A 23196-nucleotide genomic window follows, 5' to 3' on the forward strand; every position below is an offset into this window, starting at 1 on the left:
GAAAGGGCAATGGGCCGGGCAGACACCTGGAAGGTAACTAGCTGTTAATGTCACAGCAGGAAAGGGCTGGGTGTGGTGGCTCACACCTATAACCCCAGCACTTTGGGAGGTAGAGGCAGCAGGATTTCTTGAGGCCAGGAGTTCAAGACCAGCCTGGGCAAGTAGTGAGACCTCTATCTCTACAAAAAATTAAACAGTTAGCTGGGTGTGGTGAGCTTGCTTCCTTGTGTTTATAGTGGCCTAGCCAAAACCTTCCAGGATTCTAGTGGCTTCTGCAACCAGTGTCATTTACTCATGTAACTTAGAACTCCAACAACAACCGTAGTTCATACTGTGTGGCTTTGTTATTGAGTATACGCATTTGTTCATTCTTTGTTTCAAATGAATATATCTAATCTTCCCCCAAAAAATGATGGTAAGTTTTTTAAAAGAGAAAAACCATTCTTAATATTTCTTTAATACCTTAGAAATTGACCAGACTGGTGCATGTCATGTGCAAAAAGTATTAATTTGCTGGTGAAAGTTCACTGTGCTTTTTGTTCTGTTTGTTTGTTTGTTTGTTTGTTTGTTTTTACTGTCCACAGTACTTGTTAATTGTTTATTTGCCAAGAGAAACTATTTTTTAGCCCACTTATTCATGGTTCATAGTTAGGACCACAGGTCAGTGACAAACTTTTGTGTCATTGAACCCAAAGAAATTCTTTATATTCCAAAATCACTTTGCACTCTGAAAGATACCAGCCTTCCTCATCCCCTCGAAGTCTTTCATGGAATCATAGTCTCTGTAGCAGTCTGTGCTGGCCTTGTTTCTTGGTTCAGCCACGGCAAACTTAATAGAGAGCTGCGACCCCCCAGGATACACCGAACGCTCCAGCGATATGAAACACACCTGGCCAGAGAGCCGCAAATCCGAGGTGCCCGGAAGCCATGGCCCTTACTGTCCTTGACGGGAACGTCAGCCTCAACACCAATGTCCTTCCTGGCTGATGGAGAAATGCACAGCCCAGAAAATTCCCCTTTGAATCGCCAAAGATCTAACTTTCCCATAACTACCATCTGTCTGTCTCTCGCGGATCTGTTTGCCCAATATTTAAATGACCAGTTCTTTCCCCACTTGTAGGGAAATAGCCTTAATTCCCCTTCCACCATTCACACTTCCTTCATCTCCACATTCAACCAGCTGGCGCTCAAGCTTTCATGATCACAAGTGTGGCCGTAACCATCTACTTCAGTTAAGACTCTCCATAGAGTATAAATCATGTTTAACTGTTTCTGATTTCACATAATAGGGAATTCTATCCCTAAAATTGTGGCATACTGTCTTTTTTTTTTTTTTTTTTGAAGCAGAGTCCTTCTCTGTCACCCTGGCTTGAGTGCCGTGGCGTCAGCCTAGCTCACAGCAACCTCAAACTCCTGAGCTCAAGCAATCCTTCTGCCTCAGCCTCCCAAGTAGCTGGGACTACAGGCATGCGCCACCATGCCCGGCTAATTTTTTCTGTATATTTTTAGTTACCTAGCTAATTTCTTTCTATTTTTTAGTAGAGACAGCGGTCTCACTCTTGCTCCGGCTGGTTTTGAACTCCTGAGCTCAAACAATCTGCCCGCCTGGGCCTCCCAGAGTGCTGGGATTACAGGCGTAAGCCACCGTGGCATAGTCTTGGAATGAATTTGTGTGGCTTTTACTATGGCTAGGGTTAGATTCATTTTTTAAAGCTTTTTCAGTGGTTCCATTTGAATACAATCTTTTGACTCTCATGGGAAAGGTTAACATCGTAAAACCAAAAATACTGGGATGTGGATCTCAGCTCAACTGATAGAGACCCCTAGATATATTTCACCTCTCTGAGCCTCAGTTTCCTCATCTGTACTATGGGAATCATAACTCTTGCCTCTCAGTGTTCTTCAGATTGAATATGTGCACAGGACCTATAACATATTAGGTGGTCAGCAAACATTTGTTAAACTGATCCAATGGCCAGAGAGCAAAGAAATATCAGGAAAACACTCACCTAGCTGTCCCAAAGGGCAGGGAGAGTGTTTGGTAATGGACGCAGAACTCCTTTGAGAGTCTAATGACATGGGCAAAGGTCAGCCCCTCCTTCAGTTAAAAGCTGAGGGCAGGGCTTAATAAGGAAGTGGCTCTCCTTCCCTAAGCCTCTCTTCAGCCCTGGTCCTAACCTGAAGAGGCTACAGCCTGGAGCTCTGAACACATGAGGCTTTCTAAATGAGAAGCAAGGAAGACCTGTTGAAAGTTTCCTCTTAGGTTTCGTGCAGAGAGACTCAGGTACAGCAATATCCTCACTGCCACCTGACCCAGAGCAGGAGAACCCGCTGGCAGCTTCCAGACCAGGTAACACCAGGAGGCAGCAGGCTTCCTTCCCCGCCTTCTCGGGAGGACACGGCCGGGTCTGTAGTCTTGCTCTGCCGAATGGGGAGATCTAACTCAGGGAGCTAGTTCAGGGGCTTATTAAACAGCTCTTATCATGTAAATCTCAAGATGTAAAATGACATTGAGAATCTAGTCTATTGGGGTTTCAAGGAAGGAGAAAGGTTTCTCTTTCATTTCTCTGGTGTGGTGTGGATAGTTTAGTTAAGAGTACATTGCTGGTGGAGTCATTTTTAACATTACACAATCCTCTCTCATTGTGTATCTGGCAAGGTACGTGGTGACATGTCAGCCCATCAGTGGCCAGGGGTGCCGCTGCCTGAGCTGGAGACCATGGGGCTGCTGCTCCCCCTGACCCCCCAGAGCAGGAATTGGGCGGAGCGAGCAAGGGAATCCCTGGGTTTGAGCCAGTGTAGGAGCAAGAGGTCTAGTCCCCTAGAGACCTCCTTAAATACAAGGTGCAGGTAAATGGAACAGTCCCCTCCCTCCCCTCCAGAAAGCTCCCTCCTCCCTGGGTTTCCTCCCTGCTCCTTCCACAGTCAGAGCCTCAGTCCTTCTGTCTGACGACTGTGACCAAAGGCTCTGTCTCTGAGCTTCACTCCCACTGTGGGAAGTGAAGACTGTTTCCCCTCCGTCCTCATTTCACCCTTAGTATTAAAGAACATGCTGCATTTGGAGAGGACGGACAGGAATGAAGAAGAAATGAAGACCCTGAGAAGTCTGGGCCAAGGGGAGGGAGGAGAAGGGGGAAGGAGGCGTGGGGTGCTGAAGGGGGACAGAATCGTGCTGAGGATATGGGGTAGCAGCCTCCCTCAGGCGACAGTGTCCACAGCCATAAGTCACACTCAGGCCTCAGCTGTATGTCCAGAGCATGTGGAAGTCAGCTCTTTTGCTGGGACAGTCACCAAGGGACTCTCCACACCCCTCTCCACTGGGACAGGCGGAGGCAAAGCGAACCACGTGTAAGTTCTGACTCCAGCATAACTCAGGCACCAGGCTGCCGTGGCCTCTGTGCGTGGAAACACCTCTCGATGTTGTTTCCTCTGTGTGCTCATCCATTGCCTGTGGCCGGAAGGGAAGTGAAATCTAACCTCAACAAAGGAATCCACAGAGCTAGAAAAATCCTAGAGCTGTGACTGGCGATAACTGGAGTTTAGGTGCTGCCTGCAGTTAGGCCTTCCCCCTGAGCACCCAGGACACGGGCCACGTAGCTCGTGCTCCCACAGGACACACTGGGGCAGCCCACCCACAATGGCACCAACAAACGAAGCTGTGTCACCTTGCCTTTGAGAGTGTAGATTTGTTACTAATAAGGAGAAAATATGTCAATACAGGCTGGCAATAGCAGCGCTGTGTCCTCTGAGCCCTTGCATTAGAATAAGCCATACGAGGTCTTCTCTGGTTCCAGACAAAGCGTAAAGTTAGTTTTTCTAAATCTGTAAAGAATGATGGTGGGATTTTGATAGGGATTGCATTAATTCTGTATCTCACTTTAGGTGGCATGGACATTTTAACAATATTCATTCTACCAACCCATGAGCATCATGGGGTTTTCATCTGTGCACATCTTCTACAATTTCTTTTCTTGGTGTTTTGTAGTTCTCCCTATAAATATCTCTCACCTCCTTGGTTAAACATATTCCTAAATATTTAGTTTTCTTTGATGCTATTGTGAAAGATGTTGCGCCTTTGATTTGGTTTTTGGCTTGACTGTTATTGGCATATATGAATGCCACTGACTTGTGTACATTAATTTTGTAACTTGAGACTTTACTGAATTTGTTTATCAATTCCAGGAGTCTCTTTGCTGAATCCTTGGGATTTTCTAGGTATAACAGCGTATCATCCGCCAAGAGTGAGAGTTGGACCTGTTCTGCCCCCATTCGGACACCCTTAATTCCCTTGTCTTGTCTGATTGCTCTGGCAAGGACTTCCAGCACTATGTGGAATAGGGGTGGAGACAAAAAAGAATTCGAATAAGCCTTGCAGGTGTCTTTCAGGAACTGAAATCTCCCCAGCAGGTTCTAAACCAGCACTCAGGGGCCCCACGCAAGGCCTCTATAAACATAGGCACAAAACTAACAGTTTGTGTTTCCATAAACCCAAAAGTTGGACTTCTTGGATAAAGTAAAATGTCGATCAGAATAGCTGAGAGCAGAAGGGATCTAAGATGCGATACTACTGCTTTAAAGTAAGACTGAGCCATAAACGTAACCTTAGCTCTCCCTTAATTTATCGTGAGGATTGGTAGGAAGGAAAACTCAACACCTGGTAAATTCATTTCAAGTGTCTCAGCCAAGACAGGTCGGTCTCGTGCTCTCGGTTGTGCTTTGGGGGCGCTGGCGGCAGCGGCCCCCGCTGCCCTGCGTAGGGCGACCCTCCCGGGCCACTGCCTGCCGCTGCCGCTCTCTCGGCCTCTCTCATCCCCGCCTTTGTCTGCGGCTGGGCAACCAACGGCCTTTCTAGCCCGCAGGACGACAAAACGCTCTTCTTTGACAAAATGGAAGGCCTGCCCGCTCCGGCCTGACCCCGGCGGCCGCCCCTTCTGAGGTTTCCCCGAATCAGCATTTAGCAAACTGGCTTCCTCTCCCCAACAACACGCTCAGATACGATGTTAAAGGCGTCACGCTGCGTGAACAAGGTTGTGTTTTGTTTTTTAACTTACATGGAAGTTCCTCCTCGTGTCCTTGTTTTGGTGCCGTGTATTTGTCGAAGAAGCCGGCTCGTTTGTCTCGTCGTCTACCACGTACCGAATTTTGATCGCTGCCTCCTTGTGGTCGCTGGCTTATTCCTCTAGTCCCTGTGTTTTCTGCAAACTGGTAGTTAGATCCAGAGGCTTGATCAGATTCTCATCCAGCTTTGTCTTTAAATCAGGAGACACATGCTGGTTGTCTCACCCTGAGTGATGCTGGGATGGTCACTGGGTCCAGGTGGTGATCATCTGATCCAGCCCCGACGCCAAACATTTTGATGAGACCCTTTGGCAGCTGGGCGGGGCCTGGATTGGAAGAAGGGCAGGGGTGACAGGAGGCCCACGTAGGAGATGACAGGTGCCTTGGAACAAGGAAGTGGGGTTGGGGCGGGTGGGGACCCAAGCTGTGTGTCAGAGGCAGAGTGGACGGGACTGTGCAATGGGCGGCGTGAGAGGGGAGGGCGGGATGGCCGCAGGGTGGGGCTGCTGAGGGGAGAGGCAGGAAGGAGCCTGTCCTTGGAGGAGACAGCGAACGGTTCCCATAGTGTGAGCATGAAATCGGGAGCCGTGGAGGGCAGAAAGACTCTAGTGTCCAAGCACTAGAGTAGGACAGGACTGCGAAGAAACAGCAAAAGAGGAAGGACAGTGACCACGAGCCCACTTTGTGCCGCACCCCTCAAGCTTACACCCAATAGTCTGAGGCAGGCTTGTGGGGCTTGGGAGTCGTGCACGTATGTCTGTGTGTGTAGAGGTATCCTGGGTTTTGCAATTCTGCCCTTTGCCACACTGGGAAATCCATTTGTGTCCCCTCCATCTTCACCTGATGTTGTGGCACAGCCCCTTGCAGCCCTCCCGGGCTGACTTCCTACCCTCCCGGGCTGACTTCCACCAGGGCTCCCCTGGCCAGGGGCCGCTGCTTTCTCAGGGCCTGGCCAAGGAGCAGTCCCTCAGGTGAACAGCGTCTCTGTCAGCTGGCGTGAGCCTCTTCCAGGTAAAGGAGAGGAAACAATGATGGAAACAGGAAGCGTCTGGCAGGCCCACAGGGGAGATATTTCAGCCCCTGCCCCTCCTTCCAATCACAGGACCAGAAGGAAAAGTAAGAGAATAGTCTCGGTCTAATAATGTGGCAACCAAGGACTAAAACACTGAGCCAACCCTGGCCATCCACCCCTCAGACACCCAGTCCAATTTTCTGTACCACGTCACACACCCTCAAACCCTGCCTGCAGTTACTGTCCCATTTCTTTCTACATTGGTCCTCGTATGACAGGGTACAGTGGAAAGAAAACGAGGGACATGCCAATCGATGCCATTATCACCGCGGCTTATTTATGGTCATGCCAGTTTACATGCCAAAACATGGGCTTAAAGTGGGACCAGTAGGGAAGGGAACATGATTAAGAGTCACATCAAGAACAGAGCCAGAGGGCCTGGGATGACAGTTGAACTAGGGAAAAAGAAAATAGCTACCACAAGGAGCCAGGTTCTGTGCCAGGACTTCTCATGCATAGCTTATGGCCTTCTAACACCCCTGCAAGGTGACTATTGTTATCTACAATTTGCCCACAGGAAGCTCAAGTTCAGAGAGGTTGGATGCCTCAGGTCCCAACACTAGCTGTTGGCATGGCCGTGACTTGAGCTCAACACTGTTAGACTGGGAAGCCCAAGCTGATTTCCAGTATACCCACTGCCTGTGACATTTTAATCTGGTGGGAGGTGACAGATCTGAACTTTCTGGCATCTGAGACAAAAAGGAAAATGTAGTCCTTAACATGTAGCAGAAGAAAGCAAAGTCGATTAGTAACAAAAAGAACTGCTTTCCTAGCAGGAAACCAGAAAAGGAGTTGTTTCCTGAAAGCCCAAGCAAAGGGAATTGAACAAAATCAGTTGATTGTATCTGTCCAGTCATTGGTGTGGAAACTAAGATGGAATGCTTCCATCCTGTCATTTCAGTGCTTGCACTAATCTTCCCAAACACACCTGTGACCACATCACACTCCACTCAAAACTTGGAACAGCTCTCCATTGCCCCCATCCATGCATCTCAAATTTGTAAGAAAATAAAAACAGATGGCTTTTTCAGATGAAATCTTACATGGAATGCCAGATATGGCAAGACACAGAAGCAGACCTGGACAAGCTAACGCAGAGGGTGGAGGGAGAAGGGAGAGAGGGAGGGAAGGGTCAGGCGCCCAGACACTTCTCCCCCGAGTTGGCCTCTCCCTTTTTGCCACCCCCCAGCAAGATCTTTAACCCCCTGCACAGTCTAGGGCTCCTTTTGAAATGTTCTGATCCACATGAGAAAATGCAAAGCTTTCAGCCTGATGGTCAAAGCCCACCATAAAAGTAGCCCTGACTGCTGTTTCACTTACTCTCCCTCCACTGTTCCCAAGCCCCAGCCACCTGCCAGTCACAGGCCTATGCAATACCTGCCCTCTTGGCACTCTTCACACCCTGAATTCACCCATAGTCTCTCCTGTGCCCAAACTGTCCTTAGCCCCAAAGACCACCCACCTGTCTAAACCCTTTCTAGCTTTTCAGAAGCCTTCATTGCCCACTAGTGTAGCTGACCTACCCCTCCTGACTCTCCTCGTGGCCTGGAGGTCTGCATCTCCATTTGAGAGCTGATTTTGCTCACTCCCTTGGTGTGGAGTTGTCTGTGCCCAGGTCTGTCTTCCCACCCCAGTAAGATGTGGTTTTCCCCTCTCTGGTTATCCCCCGGCTGCCCGGCACAAGCAGAATAGCTGCTCCAGCAATGTTCACTTAGAGTCCAGCCCCGTCTCTCCCAACCTACAAGGAATGAATGGCCCACACGTGGAAGGGCATGACGTGGACTCTGTTGTTACAGGCCCAGCATGTGCAGCACCAGCGCCTGCGACCTGGAAGAAATCCCCCTGGACGACGATGACCCAAACAGCATGGAATTCAAAATCCTGGCCTACTACGTCAGACACCACGTCTTCAAGAGCACCCCTGCTGCCTTCTCGCCAAAGCTGCCGAGAACAAGAAGTCTGTCCCAGAAGGGTCTGGGGAGTTGGTCAGCAAACGAGTCATGGACACAGGTGTCACGGCCTTGCAGAAATTCCCAATCCAGTGAGAAATCCATAAACCTCACCAAGAAGAAGTCTTCTTGGAAAGCGCTCTTGGGACTAGTGGAGAAGGAGGAAGAATCGCAGAGCTCACCTGGAGTGGGAGTGGTCCAGCTTCAGGGACACAGAACAGTGAACCAGCAGGGTGGTCTTCCCAGCCAGCAATGGTCCAGGTCCCTTTCTAGCGTGGACCAGCACTTAGATCACGAAGGTAGGCGTCTGAGAATTCTTTCTCTCCCGCACCCAAGCCCTTCCCTCCTTTGTGTGTGCAGTGGCTCATCTTTTCCTGCCTGGTCAAGTGGGCTTGGGGCACTCGTTGTGCCTCAGTGTTCCAACATATTAGGATTCAGTAATAATTGCCCTGCTTTTCTCAAGACTGAAAGGAAGACAATGGCAGGGCAGGGTGATAAGACTGTTTTTCTGGCTCCACTGTCTATAAAAAAGCTTGCTGCCCAAACTTCTAATTCTCTGTGCCAGAGACCAACATGAAGAGCCCTAGACCGGGGCTCAGGCGAGGTGCGTCTCTCAGGGCCTCTGCATTTCCATCCGCACACTGGGGGTGTCCCTCCCTCCCCACCTCCAGGGGCTGATGGAAAGATCAGAGAGCTATATATAAAAATGCTCTTCAAAGTATAAACCATTCCAAAAAAAAAAAAAAACCCTCCGAGAAGCATTTTAACAAAATCTTCCCTCAGTGGAACACAATTAATTGTACCGAATGAAACATTCTGATGAAAAGCGTTGTCACAGACAGTCGCCCTTTGTCCACACACCTTGGCGCAAGCATCTCCTTCCCCTGCAGCAAGGCCCAGTGCCCAGTGCCCGGATTTTCAAAGCAAACCCCGCTCCTGCTGGGTTTGGTTGGCCTGGTAACTTGTTAACAGTTAGTCAACAGGTGGCAGTAATGCCTTGATTTTAAAATGTGACCGTCCCGGCTGACTTGGAATATCGGCCCCATTCACGGACAGCTTTCGATCATTCACGATGGTCAAGGAACGTTCCGAGTCCCACTAGAGTTATCGAAGTTTAGAACAGCAGGAGTTGGGGTCAGGCTTACCCGGGGGAAGCTCACGGCACAGATAAGATGAGGAAAGGAGAGTCCCTCGGAAGGGGCTTGACAAAGAACACGCGGCGCGTGAGTAGCAGGGCCTGGACCAAACTGCAGTCATCGTCTAGGGCTTTGACAGCAGGCACCTGCTCGGGGCTCTGCCCGGCTAAGCCTGGCAGCAGTGATTCTCGAGCAAAGGGGGTGGCTCCCCGCTGTCCTCCCCTCTGCCCCTTCCTGCAACCACGCCACCCCCACCCTCCCCAGCCTCGGCTCCTTCTTGGTGGGGGAGGGAGGGCATCATCTGGCTCTGGAGCAAAGAACAGTTCGGAGGCACCTAAATAGGCTCTTCTGCTTTGCCTGCACCGTGGGCTTTGGAGTCAGAGAAAACTTTTACAGACTTTTAATTTTGGGGCTTTTTCTAAGATAAATGACATTCTGTATTTTGATATTTACTAAAGTGTCATTTGACCTTTTTTTTTATTTTCTAAAACTTTGAGAGAAGTTTTTTTCTTCTTTTTTTCCAGTGGGGAAAGAAATCTTTTATGTAAGATTTAGAATAAAAGATTAAATTTAAAAACCGTGTAGACGACAGGCTTATGTGCTAAATAACTGAATGGTATCTGTGGCTGAAAAACGGCACATAACGAGATGTATATTCTCCCTAAAATGGCAGAAAGCACTACCTCCTAAGGGGGCTTTGCCTTAAACACGCGTGCACAGCTCATCTTCCCTTCTCACCTTTCTCCTCACTTTCCTGTTTAGTTAGTTATGTGGTTTTTACCTTACTTGTATTGGCTTTACATTGGGGGTGACTCCAGGGACCTCACATCCTATTTCTCTTCTGCCACATACAAGTCAGAGCTGAGCGGTTGAGTGAAAAAGCTGAGCTTTTTCACCTGGATTCTTTTAACCAAAGATCACAATTTAGCTGCATTTCTGGAACTCAGAGACCAGGCTTACGTGGGAACTGTGAGGTTATGTCCCAGACCAAAGTGTATCAGGAAGAGGCCTCAGAATGCAGAAAAATGGACATCAGCCCCAGTTTTAAAGACTACCAATCTGGACTGTTGCATTGTGAGTCTTTTTTCCTCCATAGCTATGATTGCCCACACATGGAATGTACGGCTAAGATTAGGTTCAGCGAGACACAGAGGAAAACCCAAGCAACTAGGGCTTATATAATACAGAAGTTTACTTTCCTCTCCCTTAAAAGAAGACGAAAATTTGGCCCCTGGGCCTCATCTGGCCGTTCCACGAGGTCAGCAGGAATTCCTGGGAGTTCTGCCATCCCTCAGCTCGTGGCTTCCAAACTCAAAGTCACTTTATATCCTAAGGTAGCTTCTGGGACTCCAGCCATTGTGTCTACAGATCAAGCAGGAAGCAAAGGCACCTTTTTTCTAGATCACTCGGCTCCCTTCTAGACAGCTCTCTTGAAACTGCTCTCAACTTCAGATGTGTCATTGGCCACCCCCTTCTGCAGGGAAGGCCGGGAAACGTGGTTGGTGCAGCTGGGTCTTTGCTGCCACTCACATCGTAAGTGTCTGTTACTAAGGAAGAAAAAGAAAATGGATAGAGTGGGAATACTTGTCTCTACCACATGGAAGTCTCTCCTAACCTCCCTGCCTCTTCTCTTTAAAGCAAATGCCTCGGGGCCCAGGCTGCCCGGTACCCTCCCACCCTGCCCTCCTGCTCTCCCAGCGACCCCGAACTAGACTCCAAAGGACGGGCAGCCTTTCTGCCCCCTCCCACCCCATCCCACTTTCCCTTGCCTATCACATGGGACCAAGTCTGACAAGAAGGGACTCTCTTCTTTTTTTAAATTAGGTATTCAAGGTGGGAATCTTAACTGGAGCTAGTTCATCTGAGTCCTTGTGTTTGCGTGTCATTTTTCCTGCACAGATTTCATCTGCACCCCTCACTCTGTGGCCACTGAGTCATAGAAATCACTGCCCCATGCACAGGTTAGCCAGAGTGGGCACTTCTGTGCCTATGGGTGGCCTTGTGTTTGCCCTGCTACAGGGTGGGGGGAGAGGAAGTGGTGGGGGCCTTGATCGGCCATCTTAGCGTGCAAGATGGGCAGAGGGTGACTGCCGATGACAGAACTGTGCCCTGATCACTCGGGACAGGCTACCCAAGGTTGCAGAGGCAGCAGAGGTAAGCTCTCCTGTCCTGTCTCCTGAGGACGCGCAAGGGAAGGTTCCCTTGGCCTTGGGAGCAAGACTCTTGCCATTTCCTTGCCAGGGCTGGGGGTGGCAGCATTCAGGAGGGGGCTGGTTGGACTACAATAGGTGATTAAAAAGTAGAAAGTATGTTCAGTTTGGTTATTAAAATCATTGATCCCCTTTTCCTTGACTTCTCTCTCTAACTCACTCTTTATTTTTGAACCCTCTGAACCAAGCATGAGAAAAATGGCTTTATAAGCCAGATGTCCCCGCCCCCCAGGATGGCCCTATGGACAGAGCACCGAAGCTGTCATGCTATGGAGGAACCCAGGGAGAGGATGTGATATCACCACCCGTTTCTCATGGGACACCACCTCCCAGGACCCAGCCCTTGCCTCTCTTATCTGTCATGACTTACCAAGCCCAAGAGCTCCCCAGGAGTTTTGACACCCCAACCTTCTGGCCAAAACCCCACTACATGACTTTCTTCAAGTCTTGTGAGTTAACTAGTGTTATTCTTCAAACGTTACATGGTACAACTCAGCCACTCCATTTGGCATCAAAGACGGAGCTCGTGCAGCTCTTAAAAGTTGAGAATGTAATGACAAATCACCAATGAAAATTTCCCTGCCCAACAACTCAGCCATACCACCTACCCACCCCACCCCGCCCTGTCCCCAACTGGGGCCAGAGCTGACTTGTCTGTTACAGGCTACAGTGTTCAGTGGACCCATGCCAGTTGGACCTTCCTGTCCCCAAATGCTCTATTCTGTAATTCTGCAGACAGATACATGACATAATTCTTGTCTTGATTGTAAATTCTTGCAGGCCCTGGGTTGCACACTGTGCACCCTTGTTTATCTCTCAGCATTAACTGAATGCTTTCCAGGACTGGAGGAGAGAGAAGTCACGGAACTACACCAGCAAGGAGAGTTAAATGTCTACTTGACAGTGGGCTTGGATGATGAACATGGCCTGCGAGTAGGAATATTTCTCTTCCCTCAGTGACCAACTCCCAACGATCGTCAAACTATTGAATGTCCTGTGCACATAGGGGTCAGCTCTCTGAGGTGTAAGGCATGTCCAGAAAAAAGAATAAAAATAAAAGCACAATGAGCATTCCCTCAAGGAAAGAACGAAGCACTCCCTTTTGTGTTTCTTCCCTTGCAAAGGGGAAAGGAGACCGTAATTTTGCAAGACTTCAAAAAGAGGGTGCAGCAGGGTAATTGTTTCAAGGTGACAATCACTCCTCGGTACTCTTCCCACACCCCAGCCTCTGCCAGGCAACTGCCAGTCCTTTCCGAAGAACGACCCTCCCCCACACACTCCTGGGCAATTTCCCCTCATTCCGGGCTGGTCTTTTCATTGCGGCCACTGCGCATACCAATGAGCCAGGCCAAGTTCTTCTGGGAAGGGCCTCTCAGCACTTTTGTCTTCTTGCAGCGGCGGACCCCAAAGTTGTTTCCATTGCCAACCGAGTTGCTGAGATTGTTTATTCCTGGCCACCACCAGAAGCCCATGGAGGTGGCATCAAGTCCAGAGAGCATTCGGAATTCCAGGCTCTCCGAGGCCGGCGTGAAGGCTCCCAGCCTACAGCTTCAAGTTCTAAGAAAGGTAAACTTTCCTTCCGAGTGTTTGCATTGGGTGGATCGTTTGCCAGTCAGAGGCATGGGGGCGTTTTTTGTATTTATTCAGCCCAAGGCTCTGCCATTTGAGAGTCTCTGCTGACCAGACTGAGGGCATGACCACCACATGCTGGGTCACTGAGCTCTACCTGGAGAGAACCCAGTCCCAGGCAGGGGGACTGCAGGGGCAGGTCCAACGAGCACGAGCACGCCCAGCTCCCTAAGTCAGAAGAAAAGTCTCCCACTAAGGGAGAGGAGGACACACAAAACCTGCATTCAGCCTTCTCCGCAGGGGAAATGCAGTGTTAGATTTGATCATGGCGCCAGTGACCCGGGACCAATCTGCACTGGGTATAGTTGGAGCATCAAGCCAGAGGTTTATAACATTGCTGTGGGCTCCTGTGGAAAAGCAGGGGTCGTCAGACACCAGGGCTGGTGCAGAACTGAGAAGGAGTGACCAGGCTGGGCCAGTTGTCACCCAACCGGAGCAATAGCTGGGACTGCAGATCCCACCAGGCTGATGGGAACTCTGGGCTCTGAGGGGAGAGTGAAGGGGGCTAGCACCAAGTGCCACAGCAAGAGAAGCTTGGTCCCCCCTTCCCTCACCAACAACAGGCCTCGCTCCTGCTCTCCCTCTCCCCAAAGCCCAGTGGAGGATGACAGGCAGAGATGGCTCTTGGGCTTGCAGCACCCTGAGCGACAAGGTGCAAGTTCTCCCTGTAAAGGTACCGGTGTCTCCTGACACCTGAAGCAGAACAGTGCCACACGCTGGGAGCCACAAACTGCCACCGAGGCTCCCAGGGCAGAGCTGGGGGAGGAGGAGCCCTTTGAGTCTGCTAAAAAGAAAGCATTGACACCACATTGCTATGCCAAGGGTGTCAGGGAGGTGGAATCCAATCCCCTCAGCCAAGTGAAAGCTCAAGCCCTCACCTGTGCACGGGAGAAACTCAGGCAGCTGTTCCCCAACTTTCCCCAAGACAGGCGGCCGCAGATGACAACTCCGCTCGGGCCGTGCAGACACCTGTTCTTCCTTCTCTGCAGCCACCTGAGCCTCCCACTCACCCCTAGGCCTTCTTGGGACTTGCTTTGTCAATTTCCTGGCCTCTCTTTCCCCCTTACTGGGGACAAACATGAGGACTCCGTGACCGCAGAGATTGTGCTGTCCTCTCAGTGCCTGCCCTTTCTCTGTCTGGCTTCTGTCCTGCAGCAGTGGCCGTTCTCCTCGGGGTTAGTGGTTAGCAAGTGCTGGGACGAGGACAGTCGCCCTCCACCTCCCCATTCCCACACGCACACCACCCCCAGCTGCAGCCGTCCTCCCAGCCCCCTGCCATCTTAGCCTCGAGGGTGGGGGATTCATTAATTTTATCTATTTGTACCACACCTTGTTGTGCAGAGATACAGCATACAAAGGCTACATTTTAGTCGGATAAAATAAATCAAGTTTGAAAGATAATGTAAAAAGAATACAAACACTGGAAAATAAGATGGGTGTAGGAATGAGGTTAGTTCCCAAACTGTAGGCCAAGGAGATTATATTCCCTTCTAGACGTGGGCCGCAGATTTGGCTCTATTCTTTCTAGCAGTGAACACAAACGGGGAAAGATGATCAAATATGGGACTTACGGTGTCCATAAGGACAAAGTGCCATCTGCTGAGAAGTCCCAAAACCAAAGGGAAATTTCTCCTAAACGTCATCGTAGACAGGACCATGTGTCATGGAACCGATGTCCTCAATGACATGCTCGTGGTAGACACGGTGATGAGTGTCACAGCGAGAACTGGAGGCTGAGCAAAGGAAGAGGAGGGAAAAAAGATAGGAGGGGGGACTGCAGGAGAAATGTCTGGAATGGTTTGTGTCTGAGCAGCAGAGGTGAGGGGAGATTTATTTGCTAAGAAGTAGACAGTGTGCTTCTTCCTCAATCCCTTACCAAGCCACAAACATTCATTGCCACAGGAAAAATTTAAGATTATTTTTTGCCTCTTTTAAAAGAAGTAACTGGAATTTTCCCCTGACAGATGAAGAAGACCAAATAATAGCCAAGATTGTTGAGCTGCTGAAATATTCAGGGGATCAGCTGGAAAGAGAGGTATGAGACTCCTTGAACTAATGTGATTTCTGTCTGTGCCCAGGCACTAGTACACGGGAAGGGAATGGCACTCCAGGTTGCAGACTTATTCCTTTTCCAAGTTCTGGTTTCTGCGCAGTCCTAAATTTTATTTCCCTTGGAGTCAAAATTCTTCATGCTGGCAGCATCTCAAAAATGAATCACTTTGGAAAACATAAGTAAACCTCCTGGAGCCTCTTTGGAATTTTTGGAAACTAAAAAAGGAACTTGTTATTGCAAGAAAAAACATCAGTAAATTAACATTTGCTGGATGGAAATATTAACCTCGTTCCCCATGTAACGGATCCTCAGTGAAGTTTAGACTCTCGTGTGTGCCCTGCAGCCTGGATGTCTGTGCCCCACAGTCAGTCAAAGGCTGGAGTCCTTTCTGAAATCCTCTCCCCTGTAGCTGCTGGGCTGCTGTCTGCTCAAGGTCTCCCTCAGCAATTCGGCAGGGAGGCGGGTTAGCATTACTTGGAGAAATTGTGGTTTTCCTGCCATTTAGAAGTTGAGACCCACCCTTCCAAGCAGGAACACGTGAGAGTTGCTTTCAGGTAAAGAGTTTGGTTAGCAACCCCCAATGTAGTCAGAAGGGCTTCTCTGCTGTGTCCAGAGACTACTGAGTAATCTCTCGGGTGTGTCAATCAGGGTCTGGCCTGTGGACCCATGTCCTTGTTTTGCCAGGACCCTTGGGGACAGAGTCAGGCCCTGGGGGGGCTTCTGCAGCAGGGGAGAACAGCACTGACTGGCCTGCCACCCTACCCCGTCAAAACAAGCTCTCGGCCCCTCTCCCAGCAGCTTTGTCAGAACTGTGCCCACAGGATGGCAACCAGGAGGGTGAAGGGCCTGGGACATGGTGCAGAATGAGAAACAGTGAGAAAATCGGGGACATCTGGCTGCAGAAAAGAGAAGGGGATGTGTGAGCTTTGGGGCCACAAGTAAGGGTGGAGAGGGGGCAGAGGGCACAGGAAACAGAACAGGACGCGTGATTTAAGGACAGTCCTGCATTTCTCCAGAGTGAGCATGATGGATATAGAAGCGATGGGGCGAATGATTTCCCTTTGTCGTAAAAATGACCTTTCTGGCACTCGGGCCTCGCATCAGGGTCAAGGGCTGCTTTGGGAAGGGATGATCTTCCTGGCACTGGAAGAACTGCGAGTAGGTGCCAATAACCAGTCAGCAGAGCAGTGCCCAACTCGGAGGGGCCCTTTAGACGTCCTCCAGGGTGCTCACGGTGGCCTCCTGCCCAGCTCCCCTAAGGAGTGTCTACACAGCCAGTCAGAGGTCAGGGAGGCTGGGGCTGGCAGGGGGTGGGCCACCCAGGGCTTGAAGAATGACGCTTTCCTTTTCGCCCCACAAATTACTACTGTCAAAATCCTCCCTTGGCCTGATGCCCTCGCTTGGTGATTTCTGGTGATACTTTACACTGTTTACGTAGAGACCGTGGATGTTATTGCCTTGACACATTTCCCCAGCAGGGGACCCTGGGGGGGACGTGGGGCGGGTGTGCCCTGGCGCTGTGTGGGTGGGACCTCCCAGCGCAGAGTGGGACAGCGAGCCCGGCCGGGGTGCCGGGGGTCTGCAGCACCGCAAGTGCGGGCTGGGCCTGTGCGTCCCTGGGAGGCCAAGAGCCGGGTGCAACCGGGAGGGACAGGCGAGGGAAAGCCAGGCTGAGCTCTGGGGACAGCCTGTCTTTCTGGAGTTCGAGCCTCTTACTGTTCCGGCAGAGTCCGGCCTGGCAGCTGCCCGCGAAGGCCTGCGCCGCGCTCACCGGCTGGGTCGCTGATGGAAAGGAGGCCGTTCTCGGCGTGGGGGAAGCCGGCCATTCCCACCCCAGATTCATAACCCAGACGGACCCGAGAGCTGGGGGTGGGCTCGGTTCAGGGAAAGGACAGTGCCCCGCCGACGTCTTCACACAGCATCTGACTCATCCCCCAGACATCCCTCCTAGAAACAGTATTTGTTGAAAACCTGCTTAGCTTATCATTCCTCAAGGACAGAGCTAGAGGGTTTTCAAATAAACATTCGTCCCTGCTCACTAAGAAATTTCCGTTCTCACATGACAGCCATCATATTAACAGACATTTAAGGTGGCTTTACATGACGATGATACATGGCTTTCTGACATATGCCCTGAGTTTTCAAAAGAAGCAGAGGAAGTATGGATTTAAAAAACAAAGTATGGTCGTTCAAAGGAGGTAAAGCAGAGAGGTATCGGGTTCAAGGGAGGGTGGGAGGTACAATCAACAGGGTAGAGTAATGGGAAAGGAATCAATGGGATAGATTTTTTGTTAAAGTTAACATATGCGCGTCAGGGAGTCCTCCCTAACCCCCACGCTCCCACAGTGTCCTGAAGCAATGAACATTTCCAGAGCACCTGCCCCATGGCCGACACACTGCTAAGGGCTCAGTTACTCTATACTACAGGTTCTGTCGCCATCCGAGTTTAGAAATGACAACACTAAGCCTGAGAGGTTAATTTCCCCAAGTTTGCGATGCTAGCAGGAGGTGGAGCAGAGGTTTGAGCCACGACAGTGATTTCCAGGCTTCGGATCCTGTCCGTGGCGCGACCTCCAGCGGAGCGCCTAGTGCTGCCTTGCGTGGCCACTAGACTGCGGCCCCACGGGTGAGGGTTGACTCTCAGTCCCCCACAGGGCCTGCCGCTGCAAGTGCTCAGGAAATATGGGTTGACTGTTGCATGCATGGACCGTTCCATTTTATCCCCACTTTGTCCCCATGAAATGAGTTCACAGACCGGCACATACCCAGTCTGGTTCTTCAAGGCGCTGTGCCTTGATCGAGACCAGCATCCAGGGTTTGTCCACGGACTGTCTGGGTGGCCCATGTTTGAGCTAAAGCGGGGTCTCTGCCGGCCGCCCTGTGCCTGGCCGCTCTACTGAACGCTTATCCTCTTCTGCGCAGTTGAAGAAAGACAAGGCCTTGGTGAGCAGCTTCCCGGATGGGCTGCCCTACTCTGTTTTTAAGACCGTCACAGACCAGTTCCTAAGGGGTGTGGACACCAGGGGAGAATCTGAGGTCAAAGCTCAGGGCTTTAAGGCTGCCCTCGCGATAGACGTCATGGCCAAGCTCACAGCTATTGACAACCACCCGATGAACAGGGTGCTGGGCTTCGGAGCCAAGTACCTGAAGGAGAACTTCTCGCCCTGGGTCCAGCAGCAGGGTGGATGGGTAAGTGCATCCTATTTAAGCACAAATCTTCCCAGAACTCAGAAAAGATGGGACGGAAAGCTTTTTGGTTTTTGTTTTTTAAGCGAAGGGAACATGTCTATGAGGCAGTTCTCATGGGTTTAGGACACTTGAGTGGCAAGAGATACATCCCATGGATGGGAACATATTTTTTGTGATTGTCTTCATCATTAATAAATATTTACTGGGCCCTGCAAGGGTATGTGGGACATGTGTGAGCGAGGAGAGGGACTGGTCAGATGTAACAGGAAATGAGGAGATGCTGAGATATGGGATGTTTAGACAGATGGAATTTCTGCTTTCACAAGTTTTGCAGGCGACGGAAGTCTGGCAGTGACAGGCGGGCAGGCAGTTCTCACACGTGCGGGTACTGACGGCGCGTTGGGGCTGATCCTCACGTGGAGATTCAGGGTCCATAACATTTTGTCGTTGCTGCTTTGACTCAACCATTTTGACAGGGACATTTTGGTACAAACTAAAAAGCAAACAATTACGTTTTCATCTATTTTTAATTACCTGGTATCAGTCAAAACACACGTCTTCTCCTGTGGCTCAGCCTCAACCCCTCCGCCACCCTTTGTCCTCAATCCTTGAGATCTGAAAGCTGCTACGTAAGGTCCCCCTTGACAAAATGCTCCACCCTAGAAATTTAAGTCTCACGAGGCCCAGGCATTGCTAGGACGACAGGCCTTCGTCCCACCTTGTCCTTAGCCCTCTTTCCATTAGAATGGTGCAGGGGCTGTGGTAAGTTTGAGTCGGCTCTAGGCCTGGCCAGAGTGACTCTGGGACCTCAAGCAGGCACGGTCTCACGGTCTCTTGGTCTCTCGGCTGCCAGAAGGAAACTGCTGCCGATCTCGCCCAAGGGGCCAAAGTGCCCACCGTGCAGCATAATGACATGCACATTTCAAGCATTCATTTTTAAATCATTATTAGTCCTGTTAATGTTTTTCCAGGTGGGGCGTGGTAGCTCACACCTGTAATCCTAGCATTCTGGGATGCCAAGATGGGAGGATCGCTTGATGTCAGGAGTTTAGACCAGCCTGAGCAAGAGCGAGACCCTGTCTCTACCAAAAATAGAAAAATGAGCAGGGTGTGACGGCACATGCCTGTAGTCCCAGCTACTCGGGAGGCTGAGGCAGGAGGATTGCTTAAGCCCAGGAGTTTGAAGTTGCAGTGAGCTATGATGATGCCACTGCACTCTAGCCCAGGGCAACAGATTGAGACTCTGTCTCAAAATATATATATATATTAAAATATATATAAATATAAAAATATATTTATATATATATAAAAATATATTTTTTCCCAGAGAAATTGTAAATATCAATTGGGTTCACAGGCCAGCTCTCAAAAGTCCATCAAAAGTCCATTTAACCTATTAATGTAGCTGAAATACCATTAATATTCTATAAAAAATAGTGGTTCTACACCAAAAGCACAAGCAACAAAAGAAAGAATAGATAAATTAGATTTCGTTTTGTGCTTCAAAGGACACCACCATCAAGAAAGTAAAAAATACAACCCACAGAATGGGGGGAAAAAATACTTGCAAATTATATATCCAATAAATGACCTATCTAGAATAAGTAATGAACTATTACAATTCAACAATAAAACGACAACCCAATTTTTAAAATGGGCAATGAATTTGAATAGACATTTCTCCAAAGAAGATATATAAATGGCTAATAAGCACATGAAAAGATACTTGTGTGACGTCTTCCTTTCAACAGTAGGAAAATACAAATCAAAACCACAATGAGCTCTACCCACTAGGATGGCTAAGATAAAATAGGCAAGTGTTGGTATTAGTGGGATGTACAGAAATTGAAAGCCTCATATATTGCTGGTTGAATTGTAAAATGGTACAGCCCCTTTGGAAAACAATTTGGCAGTCCCTGAAAATGTTAAATGTAAAGTTACCGATTTCATTTCTTGGGATATATACCCAAGAAAATTGAAAACATATTTTCAAACAAAAACTTGTACATGAATGTTCATAGCAACCTTCATTATTCATGATAACCAAAAAGTGGAAGCAACCCGAATGTCCATCAACTGATGAATGGTGGATAAACAAAATGTACTACATCCACACAGTGGAATATGATTTAGCTATAAAAATAAATTAAGTATGGATACATGGATGAACTTTAACATTATGCCAGCCAGGCTCGGTGATTCACGCTTGTAATTCTAGAACTTTGGGAGGCCGAGGCAGGAGGATCACTTGAGACCTGGAATTCAAGACCAGTTTGAACAACGTGGCAAAACCCCATCTCTACAAAAAATTGAAATATTTACTGGGTGTGGTGGCACATGCCTGTGTCCCAGCAACCTGGGAGGCTGAGGCAGGAGGACCTCTTGAGCCCAGGGGTTTGAGGTTGCAGTGAGCTATGATGACACCACTGCACTCCAGCCCAGGCAACAGAGCAAGACCCTGTCTCAAAAAAAAAAAAAAAAAAATGTGTTAAGTGAAAGAAGTCAGACAAAAAGGCCATATACTATATGATTCCATTAATATGAAATATCCAGAATAGGCAAATTCATAAAGACAGACAGTAGATTGGTGGTTTCCAGGGGCTGGGAGATAAGGGAATAAGAGTAACTGCTAATGCATATGAAGTTTCTTTTTGGAGTGATGGTAATGTTCTAAAATCAGAGGTGAGCTGTACAACTCTGTGAATGTATTAAAAACCACTGAATTATGCACTTTAACAGGGTGAATTTATGGTATAATTATATTTCAATAAATCTAGTATAAAAACAGTGGTTCTAATTCTAATAATCAAATAAAAGAGAAAAGAAAAATGAATGCATTTATTAGTTTAATTTGGCTGCTGGTGCGAGAGAGAAAAACAGTTAGTATTAGAGAAAATAAATAAATCCTTCAGTAGAAACACTAAAGCAGATTTTCCAAGGCTTCAGAAATAGATGGCACTCGTTCTTTATCATCTGTAGTTTCAATTCAAAGTGTATCACTTATCCAGGTTATCATAAACCTTAATCTTTACCTCCTGGCCATAGTTAGGTTTAATTCAGAGCATGTAAGCGGAAATTGGGAGAAGAAAGAAAAAGAATGCGGGAGGAAGGAATGATTTTTTCCAAAGTGACAGAAAAGTGTTGAAAAAAATAAAGGATGTTGATAAAAAAAAATTTGAGCAAATATGAGCTGATATGAGCTATGGCAGTGTGAAGGAGATGTGGCTTGGTGCCTGTGCCCAGAATCCCTGAACAGGAAGGGAAGAAGACATTGAAGGCTGAGCCTCCAGAGACTTCCACCAGCCATAAGTACTTTGATAGCTCTCTGGGGTGTTCCTGTAGTGGTGTGAAGGAGAGAAAGCTATTCCCATGCACAAGCTTTGCAGAAGCTCAGGGTTCCTGACGATCTCATCATTCCAGATTTCCTATGAGTGCATCCAATCTTCCCAACTCAATCCCCCAGAGCTCCCATTACTTTATGTACATCATAGATGTTCAGCCAATACTTGGACGTCAGTGAATGAATCAAAGTAAGGAACAGCAGCTCCATTCACAACACATGCTGAACACCTCCTGCAAGATTTTCATTGACTCCTGGGCTCTTTCTCCTCCCTGTGGAGCACCGTTCGCAGAGTTACCTGCAGTCTTGCAACCTTACCCGTTCTATAGCAAAAGGGGAAGTTTGCAACCTCTGTAGTCATCAACCTTTCAGTACCTGTTATTTATTTATTTATAATTTTTTGCATTTTAAATACAGACTCAGAGCATTCCCATCCTCAAGAAAAGGTCCAGTGTGTTAGCCGGGGGTATGTAACGTAAGACCATGGCTGATGCTTTCCTTGCCGGCATACTGAGGATGCCAGCCACCTCTCCAAACCCTCCCCCAACCCAACAGAGTCTCCGAGCCTCAGGTCATGCCCGGGATAAGAGCAGCGTTAACAGGCATATGTTTTCACTCCAACAGTGAACCAAACTGGGAATTTTAAGAATCTATTTCTTTTTTTTTTCCCCCTCTAGGAAAAAATACTTGGGCTATCACATGAAGAAGTAGACTGAAATATCAGTTTCGTCATCTGGAATAGTCATTGTCCAACTGCGGTCCTGTGCACATTGCTCTCAGTAAGGACTGCAGGAGAAAATCAAAACGTACAAGGCAGATGGAGCATTGAAGTTTTCAGAACCATCATTCCTGCGACCTGAGAGGCAGCAGGAGAGGCCTGGTTCGTCTCCCCCTCACGGAATGTAGCAGCGTGCTCCCTGACACTGATGTTTCTTCGGCCTTCCACTGAGTGTGTGAGGAAGTCTATAAAACGTGGCCATTTTCCTTGCAAATGTTCAGAACAGAACTGTCACCCCACCTGTGTGAGGTACGTTAGGGAAAGTGTGTCACAGATGTCTGCTGACCTCAGCAGGGTGAAATGTGCATGTGCTTACTCTTCAGTTTCTAGTACTATGATTCAAGCCTACCTTTAGGAAGATGTTGCTATTTGTGTCAGTAGGCATATCTTAAAGAAACTCTTACATTTACTGCTCCATCCTCTAGTTTGTGGATATGACTTTTCAACTCACTTCTCTTGGAAAATTCTTAATCCGTTTGAAAAACTTCCATGTGGTGCAAAACTAGCATTCCAGCCACCCTCCACTCTCTTCTCAGTGACCACACCTCTCCTTCCCAAGGTCTCCGGTACTTTCCCTATTATTCTTTGTGGTAATGTACTGATTGGTAGCTGGTAAAATAAATATATAGAAAGACTACTGCCAAAAGAATGTCTTCTGATTAAAATAAGTAATACATAATGGTACTAGGGTTTCTGTGAAGATCACATGAGCTCATTTACATAAAGCACTCAGAACACTTGTTGCTACCTAGGGGTAAGTGTTCATTAATGTTCCTTAATAC

At 48.6% G+C, this 23196-nt stretch overlaps 1 protein-coding gene across 1 annotated transcript; it reads left to right on the plus strand.

Moving 5' to 3' along the window:
- The first annotated feature begins 2322 nt into the window (after positions 1-2322).
- Positions 2323-22352, plus strand: BCL2L14 (BCL2 like 14). The gene is made up of 6 exons (XM_069490882.1): positions 2323-2350; positions 7927-8378; positions 12821-12991; positions 15019-15089; positions 18030-18296; positions 22314-22352. Exons 2-6 carry the CDS (start codon positions 7934-7936, stop codon positions 22350-22352), a joined length of 993 nt encoding a protein of 330 aa, XP_069346983.1. The 5' UTR covers positions 2323-2350; positions 7927-7933.
- The last annotated feature ends 844 nt before the right edge of the window (positions 22353-23196 follow it).

This window comes from Eulemur rufifrons, chromosome 16, assembly GCF_041146395.1.
Source record: "Eulemur rufifrons isolate Redbay chromosome 16, OSU_ERuf_1, whole genome shotgun sequence".
Lineage (NCBI taxonomy): Eukaryota > Metazoa > Chordata > Mammalia > Primates > Lemuridae > Eulemur > Eulemur rufifrons.

What these genes read in the sequence shown, in the direction of transcription:
- BCL2L14 (XM_069490882.1), top strand. Translation starts at nt 7,934, where the DNA reads ATGTGCAGCACCAGCGCCTGCGACCTGGAAGAAATCCCCCTGGACGAC. An exon ending in AGCTTCAAGTTCTAAGAAAG is followed by an intron (nt 12,992 to 15,018) that starts GTAAACTTTCCT and finishes TTCCCCTGACAG; the next exon opens with ATGAAGAAGACCAAATAATA. An exon ending in TCCAGCAGCAGGGTGGATGG is followed by an intron (nt 18,297 to 22,313) that starts GTAAGTGCATCC and finishes TTCCCCCTCTAG; the next exon opens with GAAAAAATACTTGGGCTATC.